The sequence below is a fragment of the Lynx canadensis genome, chromosome E2, assembly GCF_007474595.2.
Source record: "Lynx canadensis isolate LIC74 chromosome E2, mLynCan4.pri.v2, whole genome shotgun sequence".
In the NCBI taxonomy this organism is placed as follows: Eukaryota; Metazoa; Chordata; class Mammalia; order Carnivora; family Felidae; genus Lynx; species Lynx canadensis.
The window spans coordinates 48,404,571-48,425,640 of NC_044317.1; the positions used below are offsets into that span (position 1 = coordinate 48,404,571).

At 45.1% G+C, this 21,070-nt stretch overlaps 1 protein-coding gene across 2 annotated transcripts; it reads left to right on the top strand.

Moving 5' to 3' along the window:
- Positions 1-317: 317 nt before the first annotated feature.
- CEACAM1 (CEA cell adhesion molecule 1) lies at positions 318-17,258 on the top strand. 2 transcript variants are annotated; one of them, XM_030297609.1, is made up of 9 exons: positions 318-549; positions 1,404-1,763; positions 5,464-5,742; positions 6,373-6,627; positions 7,841-8,119; positions 12,421-12,547; positions 13,265-13,317; positions 14,037-14,068; positions 15,367-17,258. In XM_030297609.1, exons 1-9 carry the CDS (start codon positions 486-488, stop codon positions 15,484-15,486), a joined length of 1,569 nt encoding a protein of 522 aa, XP_030153469.1. In that variant the 5' UTR covers positions 318-485; the 3' UTR covers positions 15,487-17,258. The 2 variants fall into 2 exon arrangements, with proteins under 2 accessions (XP_030153469.1, XP_030153470.1); XM_030297610.2 differs by lacking the exon at positions 13,265-13,317 and having other exon boundaries at positions 321-549.
- The last annotated feature ends 3,812 nt before the right edge of the window (positions 17,259-21,070 follow it).

Consider the following 21,070-nt stretch of genomic DNA (forward strand, 5'->3'; position numbering starts at 1 on the left):
GGGTAGCCCCTCGGGCTCCTGCTCTGAAGAGAAAAGCCACATGGGGAGGAGAGAGGGCTGCAGGGGGCTGACTGTGCGCCCCGACCCTGAGCTGCGGGGAGCGCCCAGGACACCAATGCCACAGGCTTGCGCTTGTCCACACAAGGGCATTGTGTACGCACTCACATATGGTGGGAAATCCCAGCTGAAGAGGGAGAGGCCTCAGCAGTTCGCAGGGAACCCAAACGTAGACGAAATGAAAGGGGAAGGAGACCAGGAGGGCAGGAGTGAGGGGAGGGGAGGGGAGGGGAGGGGAAGGGGAGGGACCTGGCAGAGACCCCGCCCCCGCCCACGTGACCCGGCCAAGCGCTCCTGCCCCCAGAGGCGGCTCAGCCCAGAGGGAGGAAGGACCACAGAGCCAACTTGTCGTGACAGCGGTGCTCCTGAGCATTTCTGGAGCCGAAGCTCTCCTCACAGAGGGAAGGACAGAGCAGGCAGCAGGCGGCATGGAGCCCCCCTCGGCCCTTTCTCGAGGAGGGCGTGTTCCCTGGCAGGAGCTCCTGCTGGCAGGTGAGAGGGACGATCCCCTGGGTTAAGGGTGAAAGGAAGAGAGAGACTGGCTGCGGTCTCCCAGGGGAGGATGGGGCGCCGAGAGGGGACATGGGAACAGGGCAGGGCAGGGCAGGACAGGGAGCTCCCGGCTCAGCAACAGGAAAATCTCATGATCTGGAAGAGGCGAGCGAGCGACGTGCTGTGTCCCAAGTTACTCATCACTGAGGGTTGAACTTTGGAAACGATGTGAGCAAGAAGGGACCCTAAACGCTGCCCCTCCCACCAACCTGAGATATTGACACATCAATGCTGGGCCCTGGGAACACTCATTCATTCATCCACAGGTATTTGCAGCCGGCCCCACCACTGGGGCACAACACAGATCAGAGTCCCTGCCCTCCCTGAGCACACTTCTCTGGGGAGAAAGACAGACAAGCAAAGACACAGAATGGGAGGTCGGGCATTGACAGGCCATGAAGGGAACAGAGCAGGGAAAGGTCAGAATGTGAAGACAGAGGGTCTTTAGAGGAGGCGGTGTGGGCAGGCCTCTCCCAAGGACCCCCTGAGTGTGAGCAGGTACCTGAGGGCAGTGAGGGAGTGAGCCCACGGACATCTGAGGGAGAGTATTGGAAACAGAGGAAATCACAAGTTCAGAAGCACTGAAGCCATGGTGGTCGTGCCGCTGACCTTGACCAGTAGGACACACACACACACACACACACACACACACACACACACACACACGTGCGCGCGTATGCTCACCCCTGGGCCCAAGGCTGAGCGATTAGGACCTGCTCAGTCTCCAGGGCTACATCTTTCCGTCCCAATACATAGGCCAAATATTGATCCAGGTCTTCTCTCTTCCCTCCTAGTCTCACTCCTAACCTTCTGGAACCCTCCCACCACTGCCCAAGTCACTGTTGAATCGGTGCCGCCCAATGCTGCCGAAGGGAAGGACGTTCTTCTGCGTGTCCACAATCTGCCTGCGAATCTTATAGGCTTTGGCTGGTTCAAAGGGACAACTATAGATCCCCATAGGGAAATTGTATCATATGCAGCCGACTTACAAGAAATTACCCCAGGATTTGCACACAGCGGCAGAGAGACATTATATCACAACGGATCCCTGCTGTTCCAGAACATCAGCCTGGAGGACACAGGATACTACACCCTACAAATCATAAAGAGGAATGTTCAAGTTGAAAGATTAACTGGACAGCTCCGTGTATATCGTGAGTAATTCCTGTCACCTCTGATGTCTGGTGGAGTGAATTCTACTTCGTACACACAGGATTGACGGGCCTGGACTGTACCTCCCTTCCCTTCTGCACTGTGTCCCATGTGGGGTTTGAGCATTTAGTGCAGGACACACACAGTGGACACAAACTTCATAAGATCGGAATTCCTTCCTGGATTCCACCCCTAGCAGACATTCACTGCAAAAAGAAGGACCAGTCTGACGGGAGTAACTCAGCAGAGGCAGACTGATTCAGTCCAACCCCTTGGGCTCCTCCCTGTGATCATGCCTCTGAGAAAGACCCTGCAGGGCTCAGTCCGGGCCAGGCCTGAGGGGCCTCCTGGGTTCCTCATAGAGAAGCTCAGCTCAGAAAGCCCCTGCCCAGACCCCTGTCTCAGGGCTCCTGATTGCAATGATCATGGGGAGTCTGTGCCAGGGTTGGGTTTTGGCTTCCTGGCAGGGCTGACTGGGAGCAATGATTTCCTGCTGCCTGAGTCCTGAAATTCCTGAGCTGGTCACCAGCCAGGGCTCAGTCCCAAGAGCCACATCTGGGGAGGGGTAGAGCCTGGTCTTTCACCTGAGAGTTGCGGTGGAGAGCAGAGGTAGGCAAGGTCCCTAGGCCATTGTCTGACTGCCCTGGAGCTGTAGGAGACTCCAGAGGAAGGTCAGCACCCCCAGGGAGGAACAGAGGAGAGAAGATGCTCCTGATGCTCCTGGGTGCTCCTCCCGCACCAGGGATCAGGCCCAGGAGCTGTCTCTCATGAAGGCAAATAATAATAAATGTTTATTTGGGAAGCTCCTCTATACCAAGCCTTAGGCCAGGTAAGTGTGAAATATTTAAGGTTAATTATAGACAACATGGCAAGCCTGAGACCATTTACTTGACTTTATTGAGGGGAAACTGAGGCATGGGGTGATGCAGACATTGAATCAGAGTCACACAGACCATGAGCGGCAGGCAGATCACAATCCTATGAGGTTTGTCTGCAGCCACAGCCTGGACTTATCCACCCAGGGGGCCTTATTAGGCATCTGTGGACCCTGAGACCAGCTATTGGATCAGACCTTTCTTAGGGATCCACAGCTCAAAGTAGATTCTCTGGTCTGGGAAGTGAGAGCAAATGAGGAATTAATCTGTTTTTACTCAAGAACTAAATTACCTTCATCAACAATCAGAGTCAGTGCTGGGAATGCCCAGGCCTCCCCTCAGGTGGCCAATCCACAGCTCCCTACTTTGGACTTGGAATCACTTATTTGTTTCCTGTTATGTTGATGTCACTCCCATTGGAGTGTGAGGGAAAGGACTCTGCCTTCTCCTCCTACTGTATACCCCTAATTGGTACAGGCCCAAGAACTCCATTGCTGTTTCAGGAAGGAAGGAAGGGAGGGAGGGAGGGAGGGAGGAAGGGAGGGAGGGAGGGAGGGAGGGAGGGAGGAGAGGAGAGGAAGGAAGGAAGGAAGGAAGGAAGGAAGGAAGGAAGGAATGATTATTAGTCTCTTCAGAGTCTGGAGCCTGGATGCAGAGTCCTAGGAGGTTCTGGACAGGTTCTATTCCCTGTCCCTCTAGGGGCTGAGACCCATGTTCTATCCCTCTGACCACCAGCCCCTCGGGCCACTCCCAGAGAAGAGTCTTTGGTGTTGCTCAGCCATGGGAGTGTTTGCAGGGATTTGCTGGTCATGCCCCTGGGTCAGCTGTGGACTCTCAGTGCCTGGAGTCTTTGAAGTCACTTGTAACCCCCACTGCTCACAGCCTTGGATATTTCTGGTTCTCTGTTCCTTCTATGTCCCTCATCTTCTTCCTCTTCCTCCTTTCAGCTGGGACTCCCCCTGATCTGCATAACTTCCTTTACTCTTAAGCCTTCCCTGGATTCTTCTGCTAACACCTGTGGCCAGGCCCACCCTCCCAGGCAACAGTAAAGGATGCAGAAATCAGTCAGAACAGCAGCCTGATCACCAGGAGAAACGAGCTTTCACCGTTCCCTCATCCAGGTCTCTTTCTCTCCATGATGCCAACAAGTGGAACACACCACATGTCAGGGACGTGTGACCCCTTGATCTACTTTCTTCTACATGACTCAACCAGGAAGTCAAAGACAGAAGGGCGGGTCTGCAGTCCCCAGCTCATGGGCTCATTTCACACTTTTTACTCCTGACTCACATCTTCATCCTGGTGAGGCTCCCGTTCCTCCCAGTGCTTCTTCCCAGGTGGGGCTGGCCAGACCCTGTGCCATCTAACTAGTTTACTGCCTATTTCACATGCACCTGGGTGCTCATGTGACACTTTTACCATAGGGTGGGACCCTCTCACACAGTGAGACCTACCAGTCACTGTCCTTTCACTTGGATGCTGCCCAATTTGGATAAATTTGATCAAACTTATGTTTCCTGAGATCAAAAGAAAGCCACATGCAAGTATGGGTTTCTTTCCATTTTGCCTGACTGTCCATAGAAATTGGTGGCAAGGACCTCTTTCCTAAATTTACTAACGTAACACATATCATTTCTACTAATTTCGTATCATCCCTCCCTTTATATAAGAGAGACACCGCAGACTGTCTCCCAATCAATTCTGTTTCTTACCAGGACTCACATGCCTTTCTCTACCCAGGGAGTCACTGATTTTGAACCCGCTAGAACATCTTCCTTTGATCATGATGCGACCCTGACTGACTGCAGAACTTGGTCTACAACGTACAGTGCTCTCTACAGAGATATTCCTAGAGAAACTGGTCTTAGATTTTTCGGGTATTAATAGTGATTTTCATATATGAAAACAATTTAACGTCTCAATTTTCCAACTCATAACTGTGTTTACAAATGGCCCATGGGGCCAAATACCCCCACCTCCACCCCACCATCTCCTACCATTCACCCCTTCTGCATTCGAAAACATCCACTTATATTTCAGGAAAGACCAATATGGTCCTCACTGCCCTCTGCAGTGGGAAAAAAAGACTTTAAAGACCGAGGGCAGAGCACATAGTTCTCTGCCAAAGCCAGCCAGGTCCTGCCTGTCCCCCCTTACTCTTTTCTGGGTCATTTCTAGTCTTGACTCTGCTCTACCCTGTGTGGAGTCACTGTCTCATGCCAGTCACCATGGAGCACTTCAGCAGGACTGCCTAACTTTGTGGCCCTGCAGCCTGAGTACTGGGCTGACCTCCAGGCTTGCCCCTGGTGTCCCTGGGTGTTACTCTTCTCAAATACCCTGTTCCAGGCCATGCTGCCCAGTGTTCTCCAGGGTTTCAAATTCTGGGAAGGCCCATAATTACCCATCTCCAGGATAACTGTGGAAAGCACGGCCTTGTGGAAAACACACGTAGGTTGGTTGGTGTGGGTCTGTGCAGTAGAAAGGGCCTCAGCACCTGTACTTTCCAGGTGAGGCCTCTGAGGTTGGTCAGACAGTCCACTGGTTAGGGAAGAACCAGGAGAGATCTGGGGTGGTCTCTGACTCCCTATCCTGTGTCTTCCACAACCAAACCCTAAGAAAGTCTGTCCTTGCTCTCAGACAGAGAGCAGGGGCCCTATGTTCTCTGAGCCCTCACATCTTCTTGCATTTGTCTTGAGATACACAGATCTGCTTTATTCTTAAGGACTCGTGTTGGCAGACAGACGAGAGAAGGCAGCTCTGATTGAAGATGCCTTTGGAGGAATCACAGGTATCACACAGGGCAATGTTCTCTCTGTTGTCTACACAGCGGAGTTACCCAAACCCAACATCACAAGCAACAACTCGGACCCCGTGGAGAACGTGGATTCTGTAGTATTAACGTGTGAACCTCAGACTCAGAACACAAGCTACCTGTGGTCAGTAAACAGTAAGAGCCTCCCGGACAGCGCCAGGCTGGAGCTGTCCCTGGACAACAGGACTCTCACTTTACATGGTGTCACAAGGAATGACACAGGACCTTATGAGTGTGAAACCTGGAACCCAGTCAGTGCTGGTCATAGTGACCCATTCACCCTGAATGTTCTCTGTGAGTAACTTGTATTCCTACATGGCCCAGGCTGCCAGCCCCAAATCCACGCTGCCAGAGGCCAGGCCACATCTGTCCTTCTGGGGTCTGAGTACCTGACTCTCACCTAGACACCCAGGCTGGCCATGGCTTCTTATCTCAGGCAAACCTGGGAAGGCCCAGCCTAAGCCAAGACTAGGAGGGAACAGGCTGCTCCTCCCTGGGACGGTCGATAGCCTATGAGGGGGAAACAAGTTAATATCTCAGACTCAGGCTCAGTGAACACAGGGGGCTTATGGTTGGGACTATTTATTTATTTTTTTTTTAATTTTTATTTATTTTGAGAGAGAGTACATGAGCATTAGTGAGGTAGGGTCAGAGGGAGGAGAGAGAATCCCAAGCAGGCCCCACCCTAACAGCATGGAGCCCTGACATGGGGCTCCATCCCACAAACCATGAGATCATGACCTGAGCTGAAACCAAGAGTAGGATGCTTAACTGACTGAGCCACCCAGGTGCCCTGGTTGGGACTTTCTAAAACAGGGTTATGACCTAGCTCAGAGGGATACTGTGGCCCCTATACACACCCAGATCTTCCTCTTCCCCTTCCCTTGGATTACATCACGTGTGGCTTTATTCTGTTTGCTCCAGATGGCCCGGATGCCCCCACCATTTCCCCCTCAGACTCCTATTACCGTCCAGGGGCAAACCTCAGCCTCTCCTGCCACTCAGCCTCTAACCCGCCTGCACAGTATTCTTGGCTTATCAATGGGAGCCCCCAGCCATCCTCACAGGAGCTCTTTATCCCCAACATCACTGTGAATGATAGTGGATCCTATACCTGCCTCGCCTATAACCCTGGCACTCGCCTCAATAAGTTCACGGTCAAGACTATCACAGTCTCTGGTAAGTGGATCCCTGGAGCATTTGCATCAAGCACGGTGGTGGAGATCTGTCTGGTTTTCAGAAAAGAGCCTAGAAGAAGTTAATTTGCATTTGCTTGCGACACAGATCTGTCCCTGAGCTCTCCCATCACATCTGCAGATGCTTCCTCCCCTTGCTCTCTGGTTTCTCACGGCAGATTTTGAGTCCAGCCTGGTATGTGGGAATAGGGTTCTCTCAGCCCCATGTAGTGGAGGGGGCTTACAGAGGAAGAAGGAGGGTTCTTTTTGCTACTGGCTCGTCCAATGACTGACTCTGCTGTAATGTCATCTGTGGTGGGACAGGAGAAGGTAGGTACATGAGAAGCCTCTCTGCAGTCTGGCCAAACTGTGCCACCAATTGCTCCAGAACCTCCCTCAGGTGAGGCTGCAGGGAAATGAGACAGAGCGAGCCTTGGTGCAGACGCCTCTGGGCTGTGTCCTGGTTCTGAAGTCTACCAGCTACATAACACTGGGTGACACCAGCACGTATGATACACCAAAGGAGGACAGTGAATAATGGTGCATAATTGAAAAGTAGGTGGATGAAGTCCCTACACGGGACAGAAGGAACAGTACAAAAGTAGATCTTTATACATACAGCTAAGAGTACCAGCCTTTTGTTAAAATGTAACCATTACTCTAAACGTCTCCTCCCTGTAATATTCAACCCACAGGCCAGGAAGTAAAAATCTTATTCAGACTGAGAAATCCTTTAGGTTGGAACTTTTCCAGGTCCTAAGCTCACAAAGACTGGCTAGGCTGTTCTCATTTTCTAATTAATTATTTAACAAAAGGGAAATATCTTCCATTTCTATGTAAAGCTCCCATACTAAAAAAGGTGCCTGATCTTTTCAGAAAACTCTAGAAAGGGTCACACAAAAGCCACTGGATAAAAAATTCCACCTGCTGATGGGGATGCTGGACATGGGCTAAGAGGTGTGAGGTGCTGATGTCCAGGCAGACCAGACAGATGACTGAGGGCCAGAGGGGGACCTGAAGGTCAGACGGGGAGGCACAGCCCCCTCCTTATAGATCACCACCTGAACAAAGACACTCATTCTTCTGCAGACATCAGGGCCATCCTCTGGGGCACCTTTACAGAGCCCAGTGGGGCCCTCGGAGTGGCCGAGATCTTGGAAGAAGGAGCATGGCCCCAGGCCCCCTCTCATTCTGTCACCTCCTCTGTTTCTCCACAGAGCCAGTGTCCCAGCCCTCCATCAACATCAGCAACACCACAGCCACAGAACATAAGGACTCTGTGGTCCTGACCTGCTCTACAAATAACACAGGAGTCTCCATCTGGTGGTTCTTCAATAACCAGAGTCTAAAGCTCACGGAGAGGATGAAGCTGTCCCCAGACAACAGCACCCTCACCATAGACCCTGTCAGGAGGGAAGATGCCGGGGATTATCAGTGTGAGGTCTCCAACCCAGTCAGTTCCAGCAAAAGTGACCTCGTCAAGCTGAATGTGGAATGTAAGTGACACCTTACATTCGTAAGGTGAATGTAAGTAACACCGTGTTCCATCTTCCTGGGAAGAATCCTCACCAATGATGTGCAAAATGGATAGAAGTCACAGGGGGCAGAATAGCAATCAAGAGACCATTTCAGTAAACAGAATGGCAAAGTGGTTAAAAGCTAAGTGTCTGAATCAAATATACTTAGTTTCTTATCCTGGGTCTGGCATTTACTCTTGTGACCTTGCACAAGATTCTTTCTTCCCCTCTGTTACCATTTGTGTGTGTGTGTGTGTGTGTGTGTGGCAAAATATACGTAAGGTTTACCATTTAACAATTTTAAGCATACAGTTCAGTGGCATTAGGACATTCATATTGTACAACCATTACTACTACCCATTTCCAAAACTGTTTATCTTCCCATGTGAAAACTGTTCCCATTAAACAATAATGTCCCATGCCTGACCTTAACCCCAGTAACCACTATATCCTACTTTCTGTCTCTATGAATATGACTATTCTAAGTACCTTGTATAAATGTAATCATAACAATATTTGTTTTTTGTGTGTCTGGCTTTTTTCACTTAGCATAATGTCTTCAGGGTTCATCCGTTTTATAGCATATATCAGAATTGCTTTCCTTCTTTAAGGCTGAATAATATTCCCTTGTATGTATGTATCACATTTTGTCTATGATTTATCTGCCTGTGAACTTTTGCATTTTTCCACTTTTTGGCTGTTATAAATAATGCTTCTATGAACATGGGTATACAAATATCTGTTCGAATCCCTGCTTTCATTTCTTTGGCATATATACCCAGAAGTGGAGGTGCTGCATCAAATGGTAATTCCTTGTTCAATTTTTTGATGAACTGCCATTCCATTTTCCACAGTGACTGCACCATTTCACAAAGAATGCAAAGAAGTTCCAGTTTCTACACACCTTGTCAACACTTGTTTTCTGTTTTGTTTTGTTTTGTTTTGTTTTAAATAATAGCCATTCTAATGGGCATGAGGTGGTACCTCATTGTGGTTTTGATATGTATTTCCCTCATGATGAGTGATGTTGAGCATCTTTTCATGTGCCTATTGTCTATCTGGGTGTCTTCTTTGGAGAAATGTCTGTTCAATTCCTCTGACCATTTTTTAAATATTTATTTATTTTTGGGGAGAGCGTGAGTGGGGGCGGGGGGTAGAGAGGGGGACAGAGGATCTGAAGGAGGCTTTACACTGACAGGCTGACAGCAGTGAGCCTGATATGGGGCTTGAGCTCATGAACCACAAGATCATGACCTGAGCTGAAGTCAGACACTCAACCAACTGAGCCACCCAGGTGCCCCATCCTCTGCCCATTTTTTGAGTAGGTTTTTTGTTGTTATTGAGTTGTAGTTCTCTATTATGGATATTAACCCCTTATGGCCTATATGATTTATAAATATCTTCTCCCACTCAGGGGGTTGTCTTTTCACTTTGTTGATAGTGTCCTTTGATGCATAAAAGGTTTTAATTTTAATTGAAGTCCAGTTCACTTATTTTTTTCTTTTGTGGCCTGTGCTTTTAGTGTCATATCCAAGATGTCATTGCCAAATCCAGAGTCATGAAGCTTTCACCCTGTGTTTTCTTCTAAGAGTTTTTATAGTTCTGACTCTTACATTTAGGTCTTTGAGTTAATTTTTCATATATGATATTAAGCTGGGGTTCAATTCTTTTGCATGGACATCTAGTTTTCCCAACACCCATTTGCTGAAAAGACTGTCTTTTCTCCATTGAATGGTCTTGGCACTCCTGTCAAAAATCCTGTGACCATGTATATAAGGGTTTATCTCTAAAATTTCTATTCTGTATTATTGGTCTATTTGTTTGTCTTTATGCTAGTACCACACTGTTTTTATTACTGTAGCTTTGTAAGCTTTGTGGTAACTTGAAAATTGGGAAATATGAGTCCTCCAGCTTTGTTCTTTCTCAAGATTGTTTTGGATATTTGGGGTCCTTTGAAATTCCGTATGAATTTTAGGATAGATTTTTCTATTTATGCAAACAAAAATGTCACTGGGATTTTTTTATCAGGATTGCATTGAATCTGTAGTCACTTTGAGTAGTACTGTCATCTTAATAATATTAAGTCTTCCAATCCATGAACATGAAATGTCTTTCCATTTATTTATGTCTCTAATTTCTTTCAGCAATGTTTTGTAGTTTTTCAGTGTATGAGTCTCTCACCTCCTTGGTTAAATTAATTCCTAGTATTTTATTCTTTTCGATGCTGTGGTAAATAGAATTATCTTAATATCCTTTTTGGATTATTCATTGTTAGTATATAGGAATACAACTGATTTTTGTGTGTTGATTTAGTATCTTGCAACTTTGCTGTATTTATTAGTTATAACAGCTTTTTTTGTGGAATCTTTAGTGTTTTCTATGTTCATGTCCTCTGTGAACAAAGATCATTTTATTTCTTTCCAATTTGGACACTTTTTTTTTTTTTTTTTTTTGCCTAACTATTGCTCTGGCTAGGACTTTCAATGCTATTTTGGATAAAAGTGACAAAAGCAGGCATCCCTGTCTTGTTCCTAATCTTAGAGGAAAAACATCTTACTCAATGTCTTTCACCATTGAGGAAGATGTTGGCTGTGGGTTTTTCATATGTGGCCGTTACCATATTGAGAAAGTTTCCTTCTATTCCTAGTTTGAGGGTTTTTATCATGAAAAGATGTCAACATCTTTGGCTGAATGCTTTTACTAATTCAATCTCCTTACTAGTTATAGATCTATTCAGATCTTCTATTTCTTCATGATTCTATCTTGGTCAATTTTGTGTTTCCAGGAATTTGTCCATTTAATCCAGGTTATCTAATTTGTTGGCATACAATTATTCATAGTACCTATAGTATTTATTATTTTATAATACTTATTATTTCTATAAAATTGACAGTAATTTCCCGCACTTTCTTTTCTCCCCCCAACTTTCAATTCTGATTTTAGTAATTTAAATCTTCTTTTTTTTTAAAGTCAATCTAGTTAAAGGCTTGTCAATTTTGTTAATGTTTTTTGAAGAAACAATTTTTGGTTTCATAGATTCTCTCTATTGTTTTTCTACTCACTATTTTATTTTCCTCATTCTAATTCTTATTATTCCCTTCCTTCTGCTAGCTTTGGGTTTAGTTTGTTTTTCTTTTTCCAGTTTCTTACACTGTACAGTTAGGTTATTGATTTGAGGTCTTCTTTTTTTAATGTAAGTATTTGCAATTACAAATTTCTTGCACAAGATCCTTAATTTCTGAGCCTAATATTCCTCAACTGAAAGTGGTAATAAGAGTACTTGCTTCATGGTATTGTTTTAAAGATTTAATGTAACAATTAAACCCTTAGCAAAAATGCTATGCCCAGAGGAAATGTTCCATAAGTGTTAGCTGCCATTATTACTACTATTATCATTAGCTTCTACAAAGTCAGGTAGTCCTAAAGTCAAATCCCAGATCCATTTTTTACTGGCCATATGACTTTGGATAAATTATTCACTACTCTCAGCCTCAATGTTTTTAATCTGCAAAATGGAAATAGTGTCTATCTGAAAGGGTTATTATATGAATCAAATGAGTCAATAGTAAAGTACTTACCACAGAGCCTAGCACATAGTAAGTACCCCATAACAGTAGCTAACATTTATATACAGGCTTGAGTTGACTGGTAAGGACAACAGAAATAAAAAAGAAGAAACAGATGTGAACAGTACTATATATGGGTATGGAAAGCATTATGCAAAAAAGCCATTGGGACATAGTTACTGACTGAACATGGAAAAGGAAAAAAAGGAGTTGAGTGCAAAGTTTCAAGCCTGTTATGTTAGTTTTTATCCCCTGAGATGCAGCTAAAGTGGGATTACTTATTTATTTATATTTATTGAGAAAAATATTTACTTATTTATTGGGGAAACATGCCTGTGAGGGAAAGTAAGCAGGAGTGGGTGGAGTCTGGTGCCACACCTGAACACAGAATAATGTGCGACCGTGAAAAGATGGGAAGTTATACAAAAATAGCAATCAATCTTTCTCACATTTCCAAGGCCTTCACAATATCTGAGTGCAGAAAGGCCAGGATGGAATTGAGGCAAGCCTCATCACCAGCCTAGAATACAGTGAGAGAAAAAAAAAAAATGACGGATGAAGTCAGCTAATCACCTCACAGCAAACTTCCCACAGGAAATGTATTCCTTGAAGGAACGAGTGGAGACCACTACATGTTAAGAGTTGTCCCCTGGGGGACCCCCACTGTCAAATGATGTCACCCTCATTCATTCTTCTCTCTTCTTTCCCTGACAGATGATTTCACACAACAAAGTTCTGGCCTCTCCGCTGGGGCTATTGCCGGCATCGTGATCGGAGTCCTGGCCGGGGTTGCTCTCATAGCAGCCCTGCTATACTTTCTGTGTAACAGAAAGTCTGGCGGGTATGATGGCCCTTCCCCATTGTTCTGTTTTCTCCAAGGCTAACTGCCATGCTTGGGAGAGGGAAGGAGACTTCACCTCTGTCTCTGGGCCTGGATCTACTCCTCCTCCTTTCTAAACCCCTGCTTCTGGGCACTAATTCCTGTGGATCTCTTCTCCATGCTTCCTGCACTCCACTCTCTCTCGGACATGGTAATTCCCATCCCCATCTTGTTTAGAGGGGGCAGATCCCATTATACTTCTGTCTCCCAGTCAGGGAAGCCAAGGCCCAAGAAGGAAACAAATGAGAAAATGAAAGGAGGAACAGGAGAATGGGAGTCACATGCTCTGTTGACAGTAGTAGGAGGGAGGGATAGGACAGGAGGACAAGCTAAGAAGGGGTACAAACAGCCAAAGGCCTCTTTGGGCAATAAGTGAAATGAGACATAAAACAGCATCTACCTACAAAAGAGGAAAGGTGTCAGCGTACAGGTAGGCTCATATGCAGTTGATAAAGAATGGACCTAAATGTGGACATCCAGCAAACAGGACAGGAGTAAAGCCTAGAGGAGACTGTGGGTACACAAGAAAGAGGCCGTAAGAGGGAAGGCAGTATAATCTAGGTATAAATGAACACTGAGGAGCCCCAAGGAATTACCTGCTGATGATGTCCTTCCTAATTCAAGGAGCAAAGATCCTATGCTTGGGAATAGCAGTCACACTGTCTGATATTTATTTAGGACAAGTGACCTGCGTGATCTCACAGAGCACAAACTCTCAGCCTCCAACCACAGTAAGTAAAGCCACTCACCCAGTGAGACGTGACATGTTCCACCACGTGCCCCGCCCCATCAGTGAATCCTGGATTCCCGAACTACTCAGTACCTTCTGAATTTTTAGAAGGGATTTCCATTTCCCAACCTTAGGTTGGCATAGGTCCTCATACCCTTCTAGCCACAAAAGATTCCCCTGAGACACAGCCCTGGGAGAGACGCTCACTCCACCCGGGCCAGGCAGGCCTGCATAAGATGGACATGTTTCCAGGAGCCATTTCCTCACCCATAGTCCTCCCCCTCCTGCCTCTATGATGGATGTGGGCATTCTCCTTTGGTGAGACTCTCCCTGTCTTGTGGTGCTCTGGGTACTGTGGGCCTCGACGTCCCTCCTTGCCACTGAAGCTTGTTGCTGAGAAATACATCTGGGCAAAAAATCAAGGCCTTGTGAACTGGAAGAAATTTTCAGAAGTGGACTAAGGCCTTCTGGGCTCTACTCTTGCCCCCCCCTCTGGTACTAATGCCCTGGGTGTGGACCACAGACACTGAGGAAGTGAATTCCTCAAGCCATCATAGGCTACCTCCTTACCCTACCCTGCTCCCACCTGCCAGCTCCTTCAGCTAGAAATCATGAGAGCTTAGGAACCCCACACACATCTCCACCTTCCAACCCCTGTTCCAAGGCCATAAATCAGCTTTGCATTTTCATGGATTGATAACTCTTCCTTTGCTTCCCCAGGTCAGGACCACTCTGACAATGTGCATAACAAGGTAAGCATAGCCAGTTTCACTGGCTCATTTTCTCATGGAAATATCTCTGTGTAGAATAGGTTATTTTTTGTAATGTTCATTTATTTTTAAGAGAGAGAGAGACAGAGTGTGTGTGCACGTGCGTGCACTTGCCTGCACAAGTAAGGAAGGAGCAAAGACAGAGGCAGAGAGAGAAAATCCTAAACAGGCTCCTCGCTGTCAGCATAGAGCCTGACGAACCCGTGACGTGAGATCATGACCTGACTCAAAATCAAGAGTCGGACACTTAAACGAATGAGCTACCCAGGTGCCCCTAGAATGGGTTATTCTTGAAAACACAAATGTGAGATCAAGTTTGGGTCAAAATTCCTCAAAACGGTAACAAACAAAGGAGTACTGGTTAATTATTCCCTTGAGTCTACCTCATTGCCAGAACGTGGACTTTGGAATTAACCTCATCCTCTGTTTAAATCCTGGCTCTGACTCTCAGTAACTCTGTGACCTTGGACAAGTAACTTAAGCTCTTTGAGCCTTGGCTTTGTCATCTGTAAAATGGGCATGCTGCCTACTTCAAAGAGAAGTTGAAGGAATTAAATGAGATGGCAAATGGAAAGCACCCAGCACAATGCCCAGCATAAGTCACTAAGCCGTTCTCCCTCCTCTACCTCCACTGACCCTGCTCTTACCAACAAAGTACAGTGTCCATTCTGGTGGGTCTGAGGTCTTGGTTCTTTCTTTATAATAATTTTACCACATTTTTCTCATCTTAACCCTTCAGTAGAATATACACATATATCAAAAGGTGCTTAAATCATAAATGCATTTTAACCATGTGTAAATTTTCATGAGTTGAACACAAGCAGCACCCAGATCAAGAAACAAACCATCCCTACCCCCCCAAACACCCTCCAGCTCTGGACTTCTTCCAGAAAGTAACCACTATCCTCACTTCCAGTGCACTGGATTACTTTTGTCTGTTTATGCTCTTACATAATGAACAACACAGTATATCCTTGTATGTGTCTAGCTTCTTTCATTCAAATTGTTTTGTGAGATTCATCCATATCCTTTTATGCATTTGTAGCTTGTCCATTCTCTTTGCTGTATCATCGCATCTCACTATGAATATTATAATCTACCTCTTCTAATGATCACTCCACAGGATGTTAGCAAGCAGAGTAGTAATGGGTAATAAAAGCCCTTCTCCAAAACTAAAGGTTTCGAAGTGGTGATAGCACGTGGTGCTCAATCACACGACACAAGGTGAGAGCCTGACCTATGACACTGATTGAACTGACCACACTGTTCATGCCTTTCAGACTGATGAAGTTGCATATTCTTCCCTGAACTTCAATGTCCAGGCACCAAAGAAATCAGCGTCAGCCTCCCCACCCCTAACAGCCACAGAAACAGTGTATTCAGAAGTCCAAAAGAAGTAATACCTTCTGTCCTGCTCTCTGCGCTGCTGACTCCTTCCCAAGCTCCTCATCCCCATCACTAGGAGACCCTTTTCCCCTCAGGGAAAAGGGGACGAAGCCTCTTTCCCCACTTCACTCCCTAACTGAGGCACCTGCAGGCTGCCTGGTTACAGCCCCTCCCTTCAGTGTCAATAGACGAAAAGGTACATCCGGGATTCCTAGGAAACCCAGCCTTCCTAGTCATTGAAATTTGGCAAAGCAGATCTTGGGCGGTTGCCAGAACTTTTGCCCCTCCCAAGTTTTCCTGACCTAAACTTGTTTTAAATTTACTTATTCAGGGCACAGTCATTCCTTCCCACCCCAGTCCTGTCCTATTGGAGTCTAACTTGAATTTGCTGTAACCTTGTGAATTATGTCCTGATCCACTGAAATGCATGTGCCAGAAAAGAAGAGAGGAAAGAAGTAAAAGTAAAAGCTTCTATCTCCCCAAAGCCCAGTGTGAACCCACCATACACGGGCAAACGAATATATAACCAATGCTGAACTGGCAAATTCTCCACCTTTGTCTACTATCAGAGTTGTCTACCAGGGCCTAAACACCTTGCTGCTTGACTAGAATGCCACCAAAGCCATTTGGCAAGCCTGTTTTCAGAGAACCCAGTGGAAGCAATTAGGGAAATTATTTGCCAAGGTCCACAGGCGATTCCTAATGAAAATGCCCCACAAATGCAATATGTTTCACAACTTTATGGGCTTTATTCAAGGAAATATTCACAGAAGGAGGGCTTATAGCTTCAGAGAACATTCACCTCTTAACAGACAATCAGCTGGGAATTTGGGAGAGGAGTCAGAGGAGCCACCCTTCAGAGATTATTTAAATAATTGTTAAAGAATGCCCAATTTGGCATATTGGGTTTTTTTCCCTTTCCTCTGAGACATTCTGCCATTTTAGTTTTTGCATCTGCTAGTTTATGTGAAAGGGGCTATTTTTACTTAGCTTATCTATATAAGCCAATCTGCCTGCCTTAGGGGAAAGAAGCCGCCAAACCCACAAGTCCCCTTGGCCAGGAGTTGCTCAAGGCATTTATGTCTGGGGCTCTTTTGTGGCCTCTTTTGTAGCTAGATGGGTCTAACTCAGTTTCGCAGCATCTCAGGCCAGTCTTCAACCACCATTCCATTCCACGGGGGTCTCTGCTGTGCGTGGTGTCTGTCCCACTCACTTTCTCAGGAGACCCAGCCTCTGCTAAGGTGCGTTTGGTCCTTGACAAGTGGGGATGCCCTGAAGGGAACACACTCAAGCCCCTGCTGGCATTGTTTACACCCTGGAAAGCTGCACTTGTGCTGATGCTCCTGGGAACCCGGGCTGTGAGAGGTTAGGACGGGAGGGTGATAACTGGGCCAGAGGCTTCTTGAACAGCTTCTGAAATGTTTTCTCCCATGGGGTCAAGTCCCAGTGTGCAGAACAGAAAAGAAGAGCCGGAGGAGAGTCAATGCACTTCCCATCCAGCCTCCCTCTAAGCAGACGGGAGTCTCTTTGGGGCTGTTGAGAAAAGGCTTTTATTCTGTATTGATTACTTGATGTCATGCTGTGTCTAAGATGCCCCTCAAAGAGGGCTAGTTGGGAATTCTCTGTACTCAGGTACCTCTTTCAAGGGTTTTCTAACCCTCACACAGTCTATTTATACTTCCCCTCATCTATGCTACTCTGTGTTATTTAATTTTGCCTGGCTAGGGCCACTTCTGAATTATTTGTGAAACTTGCTCTATATTTATAATAAAAATTATAAATTAGACAAAAACGTGCTGCCGTTGATACTACTTGAGATAATATCTTCTTTACAGGAGGAAGAAAGAGAAATTGCTGAGTCAGAGCAAGCCCAAGTCTATAGATATTTGATCTAGTGATCAGAAAATTAGCTCACGTCATTTGCATGCCTGCTAACAAAGTGAGTCTATCTAGAAACAACAGGCCATAGCTTCAACCTTCCCAGAAGAAACTGCCTATTTTCTTCTGGGTAAGAAGATGATTTCATGAGTCAAAGATCTCCCGGCCTCTTTATTAGGGACAAGTAACACTTCCTGCACAGGTGTCTCCGGTGAATCAGAAGCAGCTGAATACAGCTTTTACTCACAGAGTCTCCACAGGCCCAGGCACACAGGCACCTCCAGAGTCCCTAGTTCCTTCTTTCTGCCCCCTTGGGAGGTCAGAACTCTCCTAACCTGAATACCCTTCATTTACTAATCCCACTAAGTGTTAGCCTATTATCTCATTTCCTTCACTTCCAAGCCATGGAAACATGTGCTGCACTCCCCTTTCCTCATCATCTGGTTTCTCCTGGCCCCTCTGCACCCAAGACCTCTAGAGGCAGCATGAAGTCAGTGTCCATCCTTGGACAACTTTTCACTGTCCTCACATTGTTCACTTCTACAATGTCTAAGACCCACTTTTCTACAACACCTAAGGCACCACAGACAACTTTTCCTTCTTGGGCATTCTCTTCCTCCCACCCCCCACCCGTGTGTTGCACCCCACACCAGATCTAGTAGTGGGACGCCAACTGTCCACCTCCACACCACCCTCTTCCACAGCCTCGAGGACCTCTCCAGAGACGGCTCCTGCATCTGTCTCTCTAGCCCCTACTAGAGAGGGCTGTTTCCCAGATCTCATGACACTAACATCCAAACTCCTTATGAAATTCCCCCTCATTTAAACCGGGTCTCCCCCTCCCAACCCCACAGCTCACTCACCTCTCTCTGCGCCACCCCTATTTCCTCAGACCTTGCTCTTTTATTTCCCAGATTCGATACATCATCAAAGCCTGATGATTCTTTAACACCTCTCCATACCTTGTTCGCTCCATTCCCATGACCCTGAACAACCCAGACCATGTGAGCTCTGTTCATGCTCTTGAGGAGCTCCTTCAGGATCCCTGTTCTGAAGAAATAGCAAAAAAGCCAAACATGGTCCGTCCAAACTCAAAGTGAGATACCAAGAGACTAAGGACAAAAAACAGACAAGAAAGTCTGGCCCATTTCCTTCTAGCCTGTAGATGTCTGAGTCACAGATACTCTGATTGTCCTCACACCTTTAGTAACATTCACAAGCACTGATAGCAGCAAGCATCTGAGTCAGTCCCTAACTAAGGGGACCAGAAACCAAAAGCCACCCCAAGAAACCAACCAACTATGGCAGTAAGGTTACACGAATTCTACTTATGTGCATAGATTTCTGATGAGTCATTCATTCAGTAAACATTTATTGAGGATTTACTATATGTCAAGCACTAAGCCAGGTGCTAATGAGAACACGGAGATTAAAAACTAAAGCCCTTATTTGGATTTTTATTCAAACAACTCTGCTTTAAAAAAAGGGGGGGTGGGCAAAGGAAGAAATAAAGGCACAAAAACAGCAGAAGGAAAGAGAAGGAAAGGGAGAGAGAAAATTAGGAGATAATTACAGAAATCTGAACAGTGAATATTTTATGATATTGAAGAAGTACTCATTTTTAGTGCAATAATGGTATCGTGGTTATGTTTTTTGTAAAGATACCTTATATTTTAGTAATATAATTGAAATCTTAATAAAATTATTTGATGTCTGAAATTTGCTTCAAAATATCCCAGTTTGAGGAGGGGAGTATAAATGAAACAATACTGGCCATGAAATAATTGCTGGAGCTGCACAATGAGTACATGTAGATACATTTTATTATTAGCTTTATTTTTGCAACTATTTGAAATTTTCCATAAAAAAAAAGTCCCTGCTCTCCAGAAGCTCATAACACAAGGAATCAGATATTCCAACAAATACACTACTGTGTAGTTTAACAAAATTTGACAGAGTGCTATTCAAACTCCAAGGAAAGTGACTGCCCCCCTGAGATAGGCAACAGAAATCAGAGAAGATGTCAAAGGAGCACCCTCTGCTTGACCAGAGTCTTTTAGAAAAAGTATTAGAGGCAAAAGGGCAAACAAGTGGTACAAAGGCATGCAAATGTGAAGCAGCAGAATTCCTGCGTACTCTTTGGATGACCATGTTACTTAGGAGCACATATTCTGGAGCCAGACCACCTGGAGGTCCTGCTCCTGAGGGCCTACTCTGAGACATCGGTCAAGCTACTTGTAATGTCTCTGTGCCTCAGACTCTTTACCCATAAAACAGGGATTATAACAATACATACTTCACAGGGCTATTGTCAGGAGTCAATGAGTTAGTACATGTGTAAAATGCTTAGAAGACAGTAGGCAAACAATAAAGGTTAGCTGCAAGATATAAAATTAATATACAGAAATCTATTGCATTTCATTATAATAATAGCAAAGTAGCAAAAAGAGAAATTAAGAAAATAATCCTATTTACAATGGCATCAAAAGGAATAAAATACCTAGGAATAAATTTAACAAAGGAGGTGAAAGACCTGTACTCTGAAAACTTTAAGACACTGATGAAAGAAATTGAAGACACACATAATTGGAAAGATATACCACGTTCGTGAATTGGAAGAATTAATACTATTAAAATGTCTATACTGCTCAAAGCAATCTACAGATTCAATGCAATCCCTATCAAAATACCAATAGTATTTTCCATAGAACTAGAATACATAATTCTAAAATGTGTATGGAAACACAAAATACCCCAAATAGCCAAAGCAATCTTGAGAAAAAAGAACAAAGCTGGAAGTATCATGATTTCAAACAATACTACAAATCTACAGTAATTAAAACAATATGCTACATGCACAAAAATAGACACATAGATAAATGGGACGTAATAAAGAACCCAGAAATAAACCCATGTTTATATGGTCAATTAATCTACAACAAAGGAGACAAAATGGGGAAAAGACAGTCTCTTCAATAAATAGTGCTGGGAAAACTGGACAGCTACATACAAAAGAATGAAACTGGACCACTTTCCTACACCATACACAAAAAACTCAAAATGCATTAAAGACCTAAACTTAATACCTGAAACCCTAAAACTCCTAAAAGAAAACATAGCCAGTAATCTGTTGGATATTAGCATTAGCAATATTCTTCTGATCTGCCTCCTTGAGGCAAGGGAAACAAAAGCAAAAATAAACTGTTAGGACTACATCAAATCTTTTGCACAACAAAGGAAACCATCAACAAAATGAAAAAGCAATTTACTGAATGGGAGGAAAATGATATATCTGATAAGGGGGTAATATCCAAAATATATAAAGAACTCATACAACCCAACATCAAAACAAAAACAAAAGCAAACAAAAAAAAAGTAACCCAATTAAAAAATAGGCAGAGGAAGGGTGCCTGGATGGTTCAGTCGGTGGAACATGCGACTCTTTTCTCTTTTCTACGTTTATTCATCTTTTTGAGAGACAGAGACAGTGTGAGTGGGGGAGGGGCAGAGAGAAGAGGAGACACAGAATTTGAAGCAGGCTCCAGGTTCTGAGCTATCAGCACAGAGCCTGATGCTGGACTCAAACCCACGAACTATGAGATCATGACTTGAGCTGAAATCAGACACTTAACCCACCAAGCCGCCCAGGTGCCCCTGGAACATGTGACTCTTGATCTCGGGGTCATGAGTTTCATGAGCCCCATGTTGGGTGGAGAATTT